General features: G+C 47.0%; 1 protein-coding gene across 3 annotated transcripts in view; it reads left to right on the top strand.

Annotated features, from left to right (window-relative positions):
* Positions 1-243: 243 nt before the first annotated feature.
* LOC140481759 (uncharacterized) overlaps positions 244-18,380 on the top strand; it is a 30,955-nt gene continuing 12,818 nt past the window's right edge. For 2 of the 3 annotated variants that reach the window (XM_072578294.1, XM_072578306.1), the window contains exon 1: positions 244-1,248. In XM_072578294.1, the coding sequence (XP_072434395.1) occupies positions 438-1,248 (811 nt within the window). In that variant the 5' untranslated portion in view covers positions 244-437. Of the gene's footprint in view, positions 1,249-7,361; positions 8,624-18,380 lie in introns of those variants that run through there. The other variant, XM_072578300.1, reaches the window with a different exon arrangement.

Below are 18,380 nucleotides of genomic sequence, written 5' to 3'. Positions count from 1 at the left end.
CCCCCCCCCCCCCCCCCCTCCCCTCCCCCCCCCCCCCCCCCCTCCCCTCCCCCCCCCCCCCCCCCCCCTCCCCTCCCCTTCCCCTTCCCCCTCCCCCTTCCCACTTCCCCCCCCCCTTGAATGTCTGTATTTGTCTGTCCCCGCCCACTGTCTCCTCTCCCATTTCCTATTGGTCCCTGCCCCTGTCATTCGGAGAAGTGCCGCATTGTGATTGGTTGAGGCGCGCAGGTAGATTTCCGGTTCTAGCCGGAAGCTGTGTTTTTCACCAAGAATCGGAGGAAGGTAAATGCCTTTAAATCACCTCAGAATAACGTGAATGTTAATGTTAATAATAATGACTGTGTTTAAATGACCGATGGGTGTAAATCCCTGTCAGTTTATCCCCACGGGGCGGCTGTATTGTGAGAGTGTGTTTGTGGACTCGCGGCGCTTCCCCCATGATCCCCATCACCGTCTGTTCCAGGAGGGGGAGAGTCTACAATAAACACCACAAACACAGACCGGACCGGGACCGGGACCGGGATCAGGACCGGGACCGGGATCAGGACCGGGATCAGGACCGGGACCGGGACCGGGACCGGGATCAGGACCGGGATCAGGATCAGGATCGGGACCGGGACCGGGACCGGGATCAGGATCAGGATCGGGACCGGGACCGGGATCAGGATCGGGACCGGGACCGGGATCAGGATCGGGACCGGGACCGGGACCGGGACCGGGATCAGGACCAGGACCAGGACCGGGACCGGGATCAGGATCAGGATCGGGACCGGGACCGGGATCAGGATCGGGAACGGGACCGGGACCGGGACCAGGACCGGGATCAGGACCAGGACCAGGACCGGGATCAGGACCAGGACCAGGACCGGGACCGGGATCAGGATCAGGACCGGGACCGGGACCGGGATCAGGACCGGGACCGGGATCAGGATCAGGATCGGGACCGGGATCGGGATCGGGATCGGGACCGGGACCGGGATCGGGATCGGGACCGGGACCGGGATCAGGACCAGGACCGGGACCGGGATCGGGATCGGGACCGGGACCGGGACCAGGACCGGGATCAGGACCAGGACCGGGACCGGGACCAGGATCAGGATCAGGACCGGGATCAGGACCGGGACCGGGATCAGGACCGGGACCGGGACCAGGATCAGGACCGGGACCGGGATCAGGACCGGGACCGGGATCAGGACCGGGATCAGGATCAGGACCAGGACCGGGACCAGGCCATTCCCAACACTCAAGGTGCTGCACCGTTTCACCATGGCCTTTATGTTTCTCAATCCCATTCTCCTGCCTTTTCTTTTACTGTAACTGTTGATCTTACCAATCAAGAAACTATCTCTGTCTGAAATACACTCAATTATCTGGCCTCCACAGTCCTCTCCAGCTTTGAGCACCACCCTCTACCTGGATATGTTCCTCCTCGAGTCCCTGAGTCATAGAGGTGTACAGAATGGAAACAAACCCTTCCAACTCATCCATGCCAAGCAGATATCCTAGATTAATCTAGTCTCGTTTGGCCCATATTCCTCTAAACCCTGCCTACTCATGTACATATCCAGATGCCTTTTAAATGTTGTAATTGTGCCAGGCTCCACCACATCCTCTGGCAGCTCATTCCATACACTTACCACCCTCTGAATGAAAAAGTTGCCCCTTAGGTCCCTTTTCTCCTCTCTCTCTAAACCTATGTCCTCTAGTTCTGGGCTCCCCTATCCCAGGGAAAAAGTGTTGCCCCTTAAGTCCCTTTTAAATCTTTCCCCTCTCACCCTAAACCCTACCCTGTGAAAAAGATCTTGTCTATTTATCATATCCATGCTCCTCATGATTTTATAAACCTCTGTAGGGTCACCCCTTCAGCCTCTGGCACTCTAGGGAAAACAGCCCCAGTCTATAGACTTGCCAACATTAAGGGCATTTAAATGGGCATTAGACATACTTATGGCTAATAATGAAACGGTGTAGGTTAGATGAGCATCATCTTAATTTCACAGGTCATCGCAACATCGAGCGCCAAAGGGCCTTAACTGTGTTGTAACATTCTATGTTCTATTCAGCATCTCCCTACAGCTCAAACCCTCCGACCCTGGCAAGATCCTTGTCGATCTTTTCCCAACCCTTTCAAGTTTCACAACATCCTTCCTTTCAGATGGACACCAAAATTGCACACAATATTCCAAAAGTGGCTTAATCATTTTCTCTTTTTAAAAGCCGCAACATGACCTTACAACTCCGATACTTCATACTCTGACCAATAAAGGAAAGCATACTAGCCACCTTCTTCACTATCCTATCTACCTGAGACTTCATAGAGTTATAGAGATGTACAACACGGAAACAGACCCTACTGTCCAACTCATCCATGCCGACCAGATATCCTAATCCAGTGACTCCACTTTCAAAGAACTATGAATCTGTACTCCATGACCTCTTTGTTCAGCAACACTCCCCAGGACCTTACCATTAAGTGTATAAGTCCTGCCCTGATTTACCTTTTCAAAATGCAGCACCTCAGATTTATCTAAATTAAACTCCATCTGCCACTCCTTGGCCCATGTGGTCAAGATCCCGTTGTACTCTGAGGTAACCTTCTTCACTGTCTACTATACCTCCAATTTTGGTGTCATCTGCAAACTTACTAACTATACCTCCCATGTTCACATCCAAATCATTTATATAAACAACAAAAAGCAGTAGACCCAGCACTGATCCTGAAGGGCTTATCCTTGGATGCTGCCTGACCTGCGCTTTTCCAGCAACACATTTTTCAGCTCTGATCTCCAGCATCTGCAGTCCTCACTTTCTCCTGGCACACCGCTCATCACAGGCCTCATGTCTGAAAAGCAACCCTCCACCACCAGCCTTTGCCTTCTACCTTCGAACCAGTTCTGTATCCAAATGTCTGTTTCCCCTTGCATTCCATATGTTCTAACCTTGCTAACCAGTTCAACTGGGACAACATATCCATCTTAGGACAAGCCAAACAGAGACACACACGAGAATTCCTAGAAGCATGGCATTCCAACCAGAACTCTCTCAACAAACACATTAAGTTAGACCCCATCACAGGAACTGACAACACCAACCCAAACATATAAATAGAAAGCAAGAATCATGTGCAGTGCTTCGCCTGAGGCCCACTGAAGATGTTACCTAGTATGGTGATGAAACATCTGGAAATGAGCCTTCCAGCTCAGCGAGCAAACCTGCATCCATCTTGCTAACCAGTCTATCGCGAGGAACCTTGCTGAACACATTACTGAAGTCCACGTAGACTCCATAGTGTACAAAGTTTAAAAATCACACAACACCAGTTTATAGTCCAGCAGGTTTATTTGGAAGCACTAGCTTTCAGAGCGCTGTTCGTTCATCAGGGGCCCAGCAATTACTTCCCTAGCTTCCACAGAGTTTATGGGTATTTAGGGATTTATCCATCTTTATGCATTTCAAGACATCCAGCATCACCCCCTCTGTACTATGGACATTTTTCAAGATGTCGCCATCTATTTCCCCACATTCTGTAGCTTTTCCACAGGAAACACTGATGCAAAATGCTCGTTTAGTATCTCCCCTATATCCTGTGATTCCACACATAGATTGCCTTGTTGACCTTTGAGGGGTCCTGTTTTCTCCCTAGTTACCCTTTTGTCCTTATTTTTGTATTTATAAAATCCCTTTAGATTCTCCTTAATCCTTTTGCCAAAGCTATTTCATGTCCCATTTTTGCTCTCCTGATTTCCCTCTTAAATATATTCCTGCTGCCTTTATATTCTTGTAAGGATTCACTCGATGTCTGCTATCTATACTTGACATATGCTTCCTTCTTTTTCTTAACCAAAACCTCAATTTCTTTAATCATCCAGCATTCCCTACACCTACCAGCCTTGTCTTTCCCCAAGCAGGAACGTTCTGTTTCTGGACTCTCGTTACCTAATTTTTGAAGGCTTCCCATTTTCTGGCATGGTGGCCCAGTGGTTAGCACTGCTGCTTCACAGCGCCATAAATCTGGGTTCAATTCCCACTTCAGGCGACTGTGTGGAGTTTGCACATTCTCCCCGTGTCTGTGTGGGTTTGCTCCGGTTTCCTCCCACAGGCCAAAAATGTGCAGGTTAGGTGAATTGCCCGGAGTGTTAGGTGCAGGGGTAAATGTAGGGAAATGGATCTGAGTGGGTTGCTCTTCGGAGGGTCGGTATGGACTTGTTCGGCCAAAGGGCCTGTTTCCACACTGTTTCCACACTGTATGTAATCCAGCCATCTCTTTATCTGTGAATGTCTGCCCAAAATCAGTTTTTGAAAGTTTGTGCCCAATACTGTCAAAATTGACCTTGGAACTTTAACTTTTAGATCTTGTCTATCCTTTTCCATCACTATTTTAAAGCTAATAGAATTATGATTGCTGGCACCAAAGTGTTCCCCCCTGACAGCTCAGTCACTTGCCCTGCCTTATTTCCCAAGAGTACATCAAGTTTTGTACCTTGACTAATATACTGACTGGGAGATTTTCCCGTGTATCAGCTCCTCAGCCATTCATTCACTGCTCTATCTTCCTATTCCTACCCTCATTAGCTTGTAGACTAGGAGTAAGCCAGATATTACTAACCCTGAGTTAAATTTTCTTGTACACACTTAACAAATTACTGTCCATCTACAGTAATTTCCCTTAACACTATGGCAGTCCCAGTCTGTGTTTGAAAAGTTAAAATCCCCTGCCATTACCACCCTGTTATTCTGACAGATAACTGAGATCTCCTTATGAATTTGTTTCTCAACTCCCCACGGACTGTTTGGGGGGGGGGGGGTCTATAGTACAATCCCAATAAGGTGATCATCCCTTTCTTATTTCTCAGTTCCACCCAAATTCCCGGAATATCCTTCCTAAGTACAGCTGTAATATTTTCCCTTATCAAAAATGACACTCCCCCTCTTCTCTTATCCCCCCCTTTCTAGTCTTCCTACGTCATTTGTATCCTGGAACATTATGCTGCTAGTACTTCCCATCCCTGAACTACGTTTCTGTAATTGCTATGATATCCCAAATCCCATGTTCCTAACCATGTCCTGAGTTCATCTGCCTTCCCTTTCGAGTTATAAGTTTGCCAGAAAAGATCTAAAGAGAGGGCTAAGAAGAGCCAGGAAGGGATATGAGAAGTTGTTGATGGATATGAACAAGAAAAACCCTAGGACCTTCTGTAGGTATATCAGAAATAAAGGAATGACTAGAGTAGGTTTAGGGCCAATCAAAGATAGTCATGGGAAGTTGTGTGTGGAATCTGAGGACATCGGAGAAGCTTAATGAATGCTTTTTGTCAGTATTCACATTGGAAAAGGGCAATGTTAGTGAGAATACAGAGATAAAGCTACTAGATTAGATGGGATTGCAGTTGACAAAGAGGAGATTTAGCAAATTTGGAAGATCTGAAAATAGATAAGATCCCTGGGTCAGATAAGATTTATCCTCAGATTCTCAGGGAAACCAGGAAGGAGATTGCAGAACCATTGGCTTTGATCTTTATGTTGTCATTGTCGACAGAAGTAGTTTCCGAAGACTGAAGGACAGCAAATGTTGTTCCCTTGTTTAAGAAGGGGAGTAGAGACAACCCTGGTAATTATAGGCCAGTGAGCCTTACATCACTTGTGGGCACGGATTGGACGGTGGATAGGATTTGTAACTATCTGGAAACTATTTGATTAGGGATAGTCAACACGGTTTTGTGAAGGGTAGGTCGTGCCTACCTGTCCTTATTGAGTTCTTCAAGAAGATGACAAAACAGGTGGATGAAGGTAAAGTGGTTGATGTGGTGTATATGGACTTCAGTAATGCCTTTGATAAGATTCTACACGGTAGGCTATTGCACAAAATACGGAGTTTCGGGACTGAAGGTGATTTAGTGGTTTGGATCAGAAATTGGCTAGCTGAAAGAAGACAGAGGGTGGTGGTTAATGGGAAAGGTTCATCCTGGAGTTCAGTTACTAGCAGTGTGCTGCAAGGACCTGTTTTGGGGCCACTTCTGTTTGTCATTTTTATAAACGATCTGGATGTGAGCATAGAAGGATGGGTTAGTAAATTTGCGAATGACACAAAGGTAGGCAGAGTTGTGGATAGTGCCGAAGGATGTTGTGGGTTATAGAGGGACATAGATAAGATGCAGAGCTGGGCTGAGAAGTGGCAAATGGAGTTTAATGCGGAAAAGTGTGAGTTCACTTCAGAAGAAGTAACAGGAATGCAGAGTACAGAGCTAATCGTGAAATTGTTGGCAGTATGGATGAACAGAGAGATCTCGGTGTCCAGGTGTCTAAATCCCTGAAAGTTGCCACCCAAGCTGATATGGTTGTTAAGAAGGCATATGGTGTGTTGGTGTTTATTGGTAGGAAGATTGATTTTCGGAACCACAAGGTCATGCTTCAGCTGTACAAAACACTGGTAAGGCTGCAACTGGAGTATTGTGTGCAGTTCTGGTTACTGCACTATAGAAAGGATGTGGAAGGTTTGGAAAGGGTTCAGAGGAGATTTAATAGAATGTTGCCTGGTATGAAAGGAAGATCTTACGAGGAAAGACTGAGGGAACTGAGGCTGTTTTCATTAGAGAGAAGAAGGTTGAGAGATGACTTAAAAAAGGGCTCTTATCTTAGCAAACTAAATGGGACCGTACAGTGGCTCAGTGGCTAGCACTGCTGCCTCACAGCTTCAATCATCTAAGTTTGATGCCATCCTTGGGTGACTGTCTTGTGGAGTTTGCATATTCTGCTCATGTTTATGTGGGTTTCATCCAAATGCTTTTGTTTCCTCTCACAGTCCAAATATGGGTGGATTAGGTTGTACATAGTGCCCAGGAATGTGCAAGCTGGGTGGATGAGCCATGAGAAATGTAGGGATTCAAGGAAGGGATAGGATGCTCTTCAGCGGGTCACTGTGGACCTGATGGGCTGAATGGCTTGCTTTCACACTGTAGGGATTCTATGACTCAAACTCTTGTGTATCATCATGTCAAAGACCTTCTGGTAATCCAAATAGATCACATCCAGTGGCTCTCCTTTGTCTACCTTAAATACTGATTATAATTGATTACGTGGCTTGTGTAGGAGAAGTGATCCGGTACCAATTGTAATGGATTCCTGGGCTCAGCTAGGTTGGGTGCTTCAGTCATTAAATATCTATTATAATCGATCGTTGTGCTCAGATATGAGTCCATGTGCTGTAGGTATACCCACAATGCCATTACGAGATAATTCCAGGATGTTGACTGAGCGACAGTGAAAGAATAGCAATATATTTCCAAGTCAGTATGGTAAGTGGATTGGAGGGAATCTTGCATGTACTCATGTTCCCATGTTATTTGCTAACCTTGTCCTTCTAGATGGAAGTGGGTTTGGAAGATGATGTCTAAGGATCATAGGCAAATTTCTGCGGTGCACCACACTGCTGCTACAAACCATCAGAAGTGGAGGGAGTGGATGCTTGTGGATATGATGCCAATCAAGTGGGCGTCTCTGTCCTTGAAGGTGTTGAACTTCTTGAGTGTTGTTGGAGCTGCACTCATCGATGAAGTGGGGAATATTCCATCACACTCCTGACTTGTGCTTTGAGGAGTCAGGAGGTTATTTACATGCTGCAGTATTGATAACCTCTGACTTGCTCTTGTAACCACTGTGTTTATATAATATCATAGAGATGTACAGCATGGAAACAGACCCTTCGGTCCAAATTGTCCATGCCGACCAGATATCCCAACCCAATCTAGTCCCACCTGCCAGCACCCGGCCCATATCCCTCCAAACCCTTCCTATTCATATACCCATCCAAATGCCTCTTAAATGTTGCAATTGTACCAGCCTCCACCACATTCTCTGGCAGCTCATTCCATACACGTGCCACCCTCTCAATGAAAAAGTTGCCCCTTCGGTCTCTTTTATATCTTTCCCCTTTCACCTTAAACCTATGCCCTCTAGTTCTGGACTCCTTCTTCACTATCCTATCTACCTGCGACTCCACTTTCAAGGAGCTATGAACCTGCACTCCAAGGTCTCTTTGTTCAGCAACAATCTCTAGGACCTTACCATTAAGTGTATAAGTCCTGCTAAGATTTGCTTTCCCAAAATGCAGCACCTCGCATTTATCTGAATTAAACTCCATCTGCCACTTCTCAGCCCATTGGCCCATCTTGTCCAGATCCTGTTGTAATCTGAGGTAACCCTCTTTGCTGTCCACTGCACCTCCAATTTTGGTGTCATCTGCAAACTTACTAACTGTACCTCATACGCTCACATCCAAATCATTTATGTAAATGACAAAAAGTAGAGGGCCCAGCACCGATCCTTGTGGCACTCCGCTGGTCACAGGCTTCCAGTCTGAAACCACCACCTTCTGTCTTCTACCTTTGAGCCAGTTCTGTATCCAAATGGCTAGTTCTCCCTGTATTCCGTGAGATGTAACCTTGCTAATCAGTCTCCCATGGGGAACCTTGTCAAATGCCTTACTAAGGTCCATATAGATCACATCTACTGCTCTGCCCTCATCAAGCTTTGTTACTTATTCAAAAAAACTCAATCAAGTTTTGATTTGGAGATGCTGGTGTTGGACTGGGGTGTACAAAGTTAAAAATCACACAACACCAGGTTATAGTTCAACAGGTTTAATTGGAAGTACACAAGCTTTCGGAGCGACGCTCCTTCATCAGGTGATTGTGGAGGGCTCGATCGTAACACAGAATTTATAGCAAAAATTTACAGTGTGATGCAACTGAAATTATATATTGAAAAATTGATTGTCTGTTAAGCCTTTCATCTGTTAGAATACCGTGATAGTTTCACTTCTTTCATGTGTAAATCACAAAACCCTTTTTTTAAAAGTTGCATTCTCGGGTTAGCTGTTAACAATGGTGATAGCGAGACAATATGTTGAAGGTGTTAGTCCCCTGTGCTCTCTGTCTATGACCTGATGTTTGGATTGATTCTAATCTAAAAAGTGAGTTGTTGTTGTGTGTGTGTGTGTGTGTGTGTGTGTGTGTGTGTGTGTGTGTGGTGAGTGCAGAGTGTCTTAAGTCGGTGAGGGGGTGCATGTGTGGGAGTGTGTGTGTCTATAAGGGTGTGTGTGGGTGTCTGTGTGCGCGTCTGTGTGTACCTGTGTCCATGTGTATGTGAGAGTGTGTGTGTGTGTGTGTAGTGCAATGGTGATCACCTGTAATGTGACATGAACCCAAGGTCCCGGTTGAGGCCCTCCCTATGGGTACCGAACTTAGCTATCAGCCTCTGCTCGGCCACTTTCCTCTGCTGCCTGTCCCGAAGTCCACATTGGAGGATGGTCACCCGAAGGTCCGAGGCTGAATGTCCTGCACCACTGAAGTGTTCCCCAACTGGGAGGGAACCCTCCTGTCTGTTGATTGTTGTGCGGTGCCCATTCATCCGTTGTCGTAGCCTTTGCTCGGTTTCCCCAATGTACCATGCCTCCGGACATCCTTGCCTACAACGTTGATAGACAACGTTGGCTGAGTCACATGAGTACCTGCCACCCCCTCACAGACTTAAGACACTCTGCACTCACTACACACACACACACAAACACACACGCACACTTTCTCACACACATAACCCCCAACCCAGACAGACACACACACACAGACAGACAAAGACCCACATGCACACATATATTTTGTGTGGTGAATTTGGACATGCAGAGTTATATTGCACTTTGCTCAAAAACTGCATACATTCATGTAGAACTCTGAGCTCAAAAAGTGCATGAATTTATGTAAAACTCTGTTGTCTCACTTTTTAGATTAGAATCAATCTAAACATCAGGTCATAGACAGAGAACACAGGGGGCTAACACCTTCAACATATTAGGTAAAAACAATAACTGCAGATGCTGGAAACCAGATTCTGGATTAGTGGTGCTGGAAGAGCACAGCAGTTCAGGCAGCATCCAAGTAGTTTCGAAATCAACGTTTCGGGCAAAAGCCCTTCATCAGGAATAAAGGCAGTGAACCTGAAGCGTGGAGAGATAAGTTAGAGGAGGGTGGGGGTGGGGAGAAAGTAGCTTAGAGTACAATGGGTGAGTGGGGGAGGGGATGAAGGTGATAGGTCAAGGAGGAGAGGGTGGAGTGGATAGGTGGAAAAGGAGATAGGCAGGTAGGACAAGTCATGGGGACAGTTACTGAGCTGGAGGTTTAGAACTAGAGTGAGGTGGGGGAAGGGGAAATGAGGAAGCTGTTGAAGTCCACATTGATGCCCTGGGGTTGAAGTGTTCCGAGGCGGAAGATGAGGCATTCTTCCTCCAGGCGTCTGGTGGTGAGGGAGCGGCGGTGAAGGAGGCCCAGGACCTCCATGTCCTCGGCAGAGTGGGAGGGGGAGTTGAAATGTTAGGCCACGGGGCGGTGTGGTTGATTGGTGCGGGTGTCCCGGAGATGTTCCCTAAAGCGCTCTGCTAGGAGGCGCCCAGTTTCCCCAATGTAGAGGAGACCGCATCGGGAGCAACGGATACAATAAATGATATTAGTGGATGTGCAAGTAAAACTTTAATGGATGTGGAAGGCTCCTTTCGGGCCTTGGATAGAGGTGAGGGAGAAGATGTGGGTGCAGGTTTTACAGTTCCTGCAGTGGCAGGGGAAAGTGCCAGGATTGGAGGGTGGGTTGTTTGCGGGCGTGGACCTGACCAGGTAGTCGCAGAGGGAACGGTCTTTGCGGAAGGCGGAAAGGGGTGGGGAGGGAAATATATCCCTGGTGGTGGGGTCTGTTTGGAGGTGGCGGAAATGTCGGCGGATGATTTGGTTTATGCAAAGGTTGGTAGGGTGGAAGGTGAGCACCAGGGGCGTTCTGTCCTTGTTACGGTAGGAGGGGTGGGGTCTGAGGGCGGAGGTGCGGGATGTAGACGAGATGCGTTGGAAGGCATGTTTAACCACGTGGGAAGGGAAATTGCGGTCTCTGAAGAAGGAGGCCATCTGGTGTGTTCTGTGGTGGAACTGGTTCTTCTGGTAGCAGATCCGGCGGAGGCAGAGAAATTGGGAATACGGGATGGCATTTTTGCAAGAGGTAGGGTGGGAAGAGGTGTAATCCAGGTAGCTATGGGAGTCAGTGGGTTTGTAAAAAATGTCAGTGTCAAGTCGGTCGTCATTAATGGAGATGGAGAGGTCCAGGAAGGGGAGGGAGGTGTCAGAGATGGTCCAGGTAAATTTAAGGTCAGGGTGGAATGTGTTGGTGAAGTTGATGAATTGCTCAACCTCCTCGCGGGAGCATGAGGTGGCGCCAATGCAGCCATCAATGTAGCGGAGGAAGAGGTGGGGAGTGGTGTCGGTGTAATTACGGAAGATCAACTGCTCTATGTAGCCAACAAAGAGACAGGCATAGCTGGGGCCCATACGTGTGCCCATGGCTACCCCTTTGGTCTGGAGGAAGTGGGAGGATTCAAAGGAGAAATTGTTAAGGGTGAGGACCAGTTCGGCCAAACGAATGAGAGTGTCAGTGGAAGGGTACTGTTGGGGATGTCTGGAGAGGAAAAAACGGAGGGCTTGGAGGCCCTGGTCATGGCGGATGGAGGTGTAGAGGGATTGGATATCCATGGTGAAGATGAGGTGTTGGGGGCCAGGGAAACGGAAGTCTTGGAGGATGTGGAGGGCTTGGGTGGTGTCTCGAACATATGTGGGGAGTTCCTGGACTAGGGGGGATAGGACAGTGTCGAGGTAGGTAGAGATGAGTTCAGTGGGGCAGGAGCATGCTGAGACAATGGGTTGGCCAGGGTGGTCAGGCTTGTGAATCTTGGGAAGGAGGTAGAACCGGGCAGTGCGGGGTTCCCGGACTATGAGGTTGGAAGCTGTGGGTGGGAGATCTCCTGAGGTGAAGAGGTTCTGTATGGTCTGGGAGTTGATGGTTTGGTGATGGGGGGTGGGGTCATGGTCGAGGGGGCAGTAGGAAGAGGTGTCCTCGAGTTGGCATTTGGCTTCAGTGGTGTAGAGGTCCGTGCGCCAGACTACCACTGCACCCCCCTTTATCCGCTGGCTTGATGGGGAGGTTGGGATTGGAGCAGAGGGATTGGAGGGCTGCGCGTTGTGAGGGTGAGAGGTTGGAGTGGGGGAGGGGGGACGACAGGTTGAGGCGGTTAATGTCCCGGCGGCAGTTGGAAATGAAGAGGTCAAGGGTGGGTAATAGGCCAGCACGGGGTGTCCAGGTGGATGCAGTGTGTTGGAGGTGGGCGAAGGGGTCCTCGGAAGGTGGGCGGGAGTCCTGATTGTGAAAGTAAGCTCGGAGGCGGAGGCGACGGAAGAATTATCCAACATCACGGCGTGTATTAAATTCATTGATGCGTGGACGGAGGGGGATGAAGGTGAGTCCTTTGCTGAGGACTGATTGTTCGTCCTCAGTGAGGGGGATGTCTGGGGGGATGGTGAAAACTCGGCAGGGCTGGGAGCTGGGATCTGGTGTGGGTGTAGAGCTGGGAGTGGGGGCGGAACCTGTAACTGGAGTGGGTGTGATGGTGGGGGGAACGGGGGTGGAGTCATGAGCAGGGGTAGTGTTCCCCTCGGGGTTCTGGGGGGTGGGGTTAGTGACAGTGGGGTCTGTGGGGGCCGTGTCAGCAGAATGCAGGTGAGTGGTGCTGGTGGGGGTGGAAGTGGTGGTGACCACGGCAGTAGGGGTGGCGGAAGTCACTGAGCATGTGGTATCAGCGACGATGTGAAGGGCGGAAGTGATGTCACGTGTGATGCATGAGGAATTGTGAGGGGTGGAAGTGGTTGTGGGAGTGGCCGTGATGGGGGCGGAAGTGACATCATCAATCAGTGTGGGGCTGGCAGCTGCACCAGCCGCATGGCTAATGGTGGAATAGGTTCCGAGGCCAGGGGAATGTTTGAGGAGCGCTGGTTATGGAGGTGGGTGGATAAAAGTTTGTTGTACTTACAGTTTTTGATGTTTGAGATGGAATTGAAATACTCTTTGTTGAGAGTATGAATTCTCCTGAGGATGTAGTACAGAGTGGGTCCTTTGCAATTCTGAGAGAGTGTGGCCCTCAGCTGAGGTAGGGCTGATTGGAGAGAGGTTAGGTGCCGGCGCATTGCTGCAAGCGTGGAGCGGAGGATCTTGAAGGAGAACTGTTGCTGGTGTTTTTGAATCTGTAGTCTGTACTGTTGGTCCTGTTCGGGTCCGAACTCTGCCGGTTTAAAGGTGGTCCGGAGTCCGGGTGGGATGAGTTGGTTACGGAGGCAGGCACTGAGGAAGCAAATGTGGCTGTGGTAGCGAGTTTGTTTCATGACATGGTTGAAGAGCTTCAGGGCAGAGGAAATGACCTGGGAGTTGCAGTGGGAGAGGGACTCCCTGAGATTCTTGTAGAGAGAGGAGGAAAACTTCTTCAAGGCAGGCATCCTTGCAAGAGGATTCGCAGTAGGGTTAAAATCAACGAGGTAAAAACAATAACTGCAGATGCTGGAAACCAGATTCTGGATTAGTGGTGCTGGAAGAGCACAGCAGTTCAGGCAGCACCCAAGTAGCTTCGAAATCAACGTTTCGGGCAAAAACGCTTCATCAGGAATAAAGGCAGTGAGCCTGAAGCGTGGAGAGATAAGCTAGGGGATGAAGGTGATAGGTCAAGGAGAAGAGGGTGGAGTGGATAGGTGGAAAAGGAGATAGGCAGGTCGGACAAGTCCGGACAAGTCATGGGGACAGTTACTGAGCTGGAAGTTTAGAACGAGGGTGAGGTGGGGGAAGGGGAAATGAGGAAACTGTTGAAGCCCACATTGATGCCCTGGGGTTGAAGTGTTCCTAGTTCCAAACTAGGAACCTTCATCCCCTCCCCCACTCACCCATTGTACTCTATGCTACTTTCTCCCCACCCCCACCCTCCTCTAGCTTATCTCTCCACGCTTCAGGCTCACTGCCATAGAGATGAAGGGCTTTTGCCCGAAACGTTGATTTCGAAGCTACTTGGATGCTGCCTGAACTGCTGTGCTCTTCCAGCACCACTAATCCAGAACCTTCAACATATTGTTTCGCTATCACCATTGTTAACAGCTAACCCGAGAATGCAACTTTAAAAAAAAAGGGTTTTGTGATTTACACATGAAAGAGGTGAAACTATCACTGTATTCTAACAGACAATCAATTTTTCAATGTATAATTTGAGTTACATCACACTGCAAATTTTTGCTATAAATTCTGTGTTACGATCGAGCCCTCCACAATCACCTGATGAAGGAGCATCGCTCCGAAAGCTTGTGTACTTCCAATTAAACCTTTTGGACTATAACCTGGTGTTGTGTGATTTTTAACTCAATCAAGTTTGAGACATGATTTCCCATGCACAAAACCATGCTGAGTGCAATTAAGTTTCTGGTCAATGGTAACCCCCAGAGTGTTGATTGTGGAGGATTCAGTGTGGTAACACTATTGAATGGCAAGCCTGAAAGGTTAGATTGTCTATTATTGGAGATGGTCATTGTTTGGCATTTGTGTGGTGTGAATGCTACTTGTTACTTGTCAGCCCAAGCCTGGATATTGTCTAGACCTTGTTACTTTTGCACATGGACTGCTTCAGTATCTGAGGAGTTGGTGCTGAACATTGCACAATCATTGGTGAACACCCCCATTTCTGATCTCGTAAATTGTTATGCTGAAAAAACCTAATGCCTGATTAAAATGATTACAAGATGACTAATGGAACTCAATATATAGCTAATTTATTGAATTAAAATATTTAATACCTCTGTGAGTTAATTGATAAATTGTACTGTATATAGAAGCTAAATGGATAGATTAAGCGACTTATGTATAAATATATATTAAGATGAGTATTACATTGTTTTACTGCCTTGGGAATTTTACAGTGGCGGCACTTGAAGCTGTGTCTCAGATTCCACGGCACAGGTCTTGCGAACCTTTGTCGGATGGTGGAAGTGGGATGAACTCCCTGATCTCAATACTGTTCAATATTACGGAGCAAATTACAGCAGATGCTGGATTCTGTACTGAAAACAACAAATGCTGGAGATCACAGCAACTTAGATATTAAAGCACTTATTCAAGATGGCTCAGGCAATCCCTGATGGACTCGACCTGTAAGCCTCTCTTGCTTCATCCCGGAGATCATCTGTGGTAGTCTGGAATATAAAACTCTTACAGACAGTTTATTATAAATTATTACCTTTATTTACCAATGGCATCAATGTTACACTATAACATAGATACCTACAAGCCAGGCTTGAGTTAATGTTCTAAAACCATGAGCAAACTCGCGGCGTGAGCTCTTACCCCTAAGAGCTCTCTCAGGCTATATCCTTATTGCTGCAAACAAGCTCTCTTTAACCAGAAATTGGTATTAAAATTACAAACTCATCACATGTCCTTAATCAAATAAGCAGCAATAAAATGGCAAAAGTTTGCAGAGGAACAGAAACTCATTGACAGGTCTGATTAAGCTACTTGCGCATCAAAGTGGGAACCCTGATCAAGCCAGGCCAAATGGTCAATTACTTTGGCTAGATAACCTTCCCTTTTAACAGTGCATCATAATGAGAGACTAGTCTAAACTATGCGGAAAAGGTCATGAAGTAACCTCGTTCAGCTAACATGCCCAGTCTCATTGTCCTACAAAATGTCTTTTTCTTTTAAAATCATCTTAGATTCCCAAAATGCAAATTAAATTCATAACATTCCCAGATCTCGAGCTCCAGGGATCAGCACACAAACATTCGATCCATGACAAACAAGTGTACAATCAATTCAGACCACAAATGTAATTTACAGACGAATGTTTTCTCTCTCTCATGCATTATCATCTTCCAACTTTTTTTACGATTTCAGCCTTTATGTTTTCCTAGCTTGTAAGGGTAATGAGACATTCACATCCCAGAACAGTCAAGAGGGAACTGATCTTCATAAATTCAAACCTGCACAGTGTGGTATACATGAAAATGTATCAGGATTGTTCTATTATGTGCATATTCTACTCATCTTAGTAAATTACAAGTTCTTTTACTATTGAGTATGAGTTTTGTTAAAAGTCTTCAGTATAAACCAGAAACTCAGTTATCCAACATCCCACTGTAAAATATACGCAGCTTCCAGCCCCCGGGGTGAGAAGGCAGTACTGCCACACATTCCACAAGTGAACAAATATAATCATCTTATTTACACCAATCCATTGACATTAAGAACAGCTATCCTTAATTCTTCTGAACAAATGCCCCAACCCCACCCTGTGGTCAAGCGCTTTCCTGCATCTCCTGTATCAGATACATATATATGTGTCAGGCTACAAGTTTTCTCACAGACAGCATCCATGGAGAGAAAGCAAGCTAACATTTTGGGGCCAGATGACTGTTTATCAAAGCTGATGTGAAGTCTAGAGGGGAACAATATTTATGTTAAAGTTTGGTGTGGAGGGTGAGTTGGTGCAGTAGGGGGAAGTGTGTGTAGGGTGCTGGTGGAGAAAAGATGTTGATAATTAAAATTGTGGTCAAACTGTGAGAATGGCAGAACAGTGGTGTGTCTCCTGCGAGACTTAAAAGGACAAACAGTCCCACTGTGGGGATGGGTGGAGGGGAGCCAGGACATGACAACAAGCTAAAAGGAAGGGAAGAAATAGTTCACAATTTGAAGATATTGTACTCAATATTAAGTCGAGAAGATGAGATGTTTCTCCAGTTTGTGTTGTGATTCACTGGAACGCTGCAGCGTGCCAAGGACAGACATGTGGGCATGTGAGCTGGATGCTGTGTTAAAATAATTGTCTATGGGAAGGTTGGAGTCATGCTTGCAGACAGATTGGAGGTATTCTGTAAAGTAGTCACCCAGTCTGCATTTGGTTTCTCCAATATAGAGTAGGCCACATTGGGTGCAGCAAATACAATACACAAGATTGGAGGAAATCCAGGTGAAATGTTGCTTCTCCTGGAAAGGCTGTTTACGCCCTTGAATGGTGAGCAGGGAGGAGGTGAAGGGGCAGGTGTTGCACCCTCTGTGGTTACATGGGAAGGTGCTGTAGGGAGGGGGTGGTGGGGGTGTTGGTGGTTGTGGAACAGATTAGGGATATCCTGGAGGGAACAATCCTTGCAAAATCATTCTCCGCTATTTCAGACAACTCCAGCAGAACACCACCAACAACACATCTACACCTCACTCCCCATTTGCTTTTTGCAGGGAATGTTCCTTCTGGGGCCTAATCCATTCCACAACTTCCAGAAGGTGTTCGACATGGTACGTCACAAAAGGTTAAGTCATAAGATAAGAGCCCACAGTATTTTTTCAGAATTTTTTATTTAGAATTCCTACAGTGTGGAACCAGGCCCTTTGGCTCAACAAGTCCACACCGACCGTCTGAAGAGTAACCTACCCAGACCCGTTCTTGCCCCTATTACGCTACATTTACATAAAACATAGAACATTGAAAAGTACAGCACAGAACAGGCTCTTTGGCCCATGATGTTGTGCCAAGCATTAATCCTAAAGTAAATTAAAATAACTTAACCTACACATCCCTCAATTGACTGCGATCCATGTGCATGGCAAGCAATCGCTTCAATGTCCCTAATGACTCTGCTTCCACCACCATCGCTGGCAACGCATTTCATGCATTCACAACTCTTTGCATAAAGAATTTTCCTCTGACGTCCCCTCTATACCTTTCTCCTAATAACTTAAAACTATGACCCCTCGTGCCAGTCAATCCTGCCCTGGGGAAAAGTCTCTGGCTATTGACTATCCATTCCTCTGATTATCTTGTATATCTTGATCAGGTCACCTCTCTTCCTCCTTCTCTCCAGAGAGGAAAAAACCTTTCTTCATAAGGCAAGCCCTCCAGTATAGGCAGCGTCCTGATAAACCTTCTTTGCATCCTCTCCAAAGCCTCTCTATCTTTCCTACAGTAGGGTGACCAGAACTGGACACACTATTCCAAGTGTGGCCTCACCAGCATTTTGTAGAGCTGTAGCAAAACCTTGTGGCTCTTAAACTCGATCCCCCTGTTAATGAAAGCCAAAACACTATATGCTTTCTTAACAACCCTAACTTTACCCCGACTAATGTACCTAACCTACACATCCCTGAAAACTATGGGCAATTTAGCATGACTAATTCACCTAACCTGCACATCTTTGGATTGTGGGAGGAAACTACAGCAACCGGAGGAAACCCATGCAGACTTGGGAGAATGTGCAAACTCCACAAAGATAGTCGCCCGAGGTTGGAATCAAACCTGGGTCCCTGGCTCCGTGAGGCAGCAGCGCTAACCACTGAGCTGCCATGCCACTCACTTCAAAATAAAACATTATTCAATATTTTAATTTACTTTTCTAGTTTGGAGGTAGTATATTGGCATGGTTAGAGAATTGACCCATGGGTGGGAAATTGTGAGTGGGGATAAGAGGTACTTTTTCCAAGCTGATGACCTGTGACTGAGG

The sequence above is a fragment of the Chiloscyllium punctatum genome, chromosome 1, assembly GCF_047496795.1.
Source record: "Chiloscyllium punctatum isolate Juve2018m chromosome 1, sChiPun1.3, whole genome shotgun sequence".
Classification (NCBI taxonomy): domain Eukaryota; kingdom Metazoa; phylum Chordata; class Chondrichthyes; order Orectolobiformes; family Hemiscylliidae; genus Chiloscyllium; species Chiloscyllium punctatum.
The sequence above is the reverse complement of the archived record's forward strand: the minus strand, read 5'-3'. Positions and strand labels throughout refer to the sequence as shown.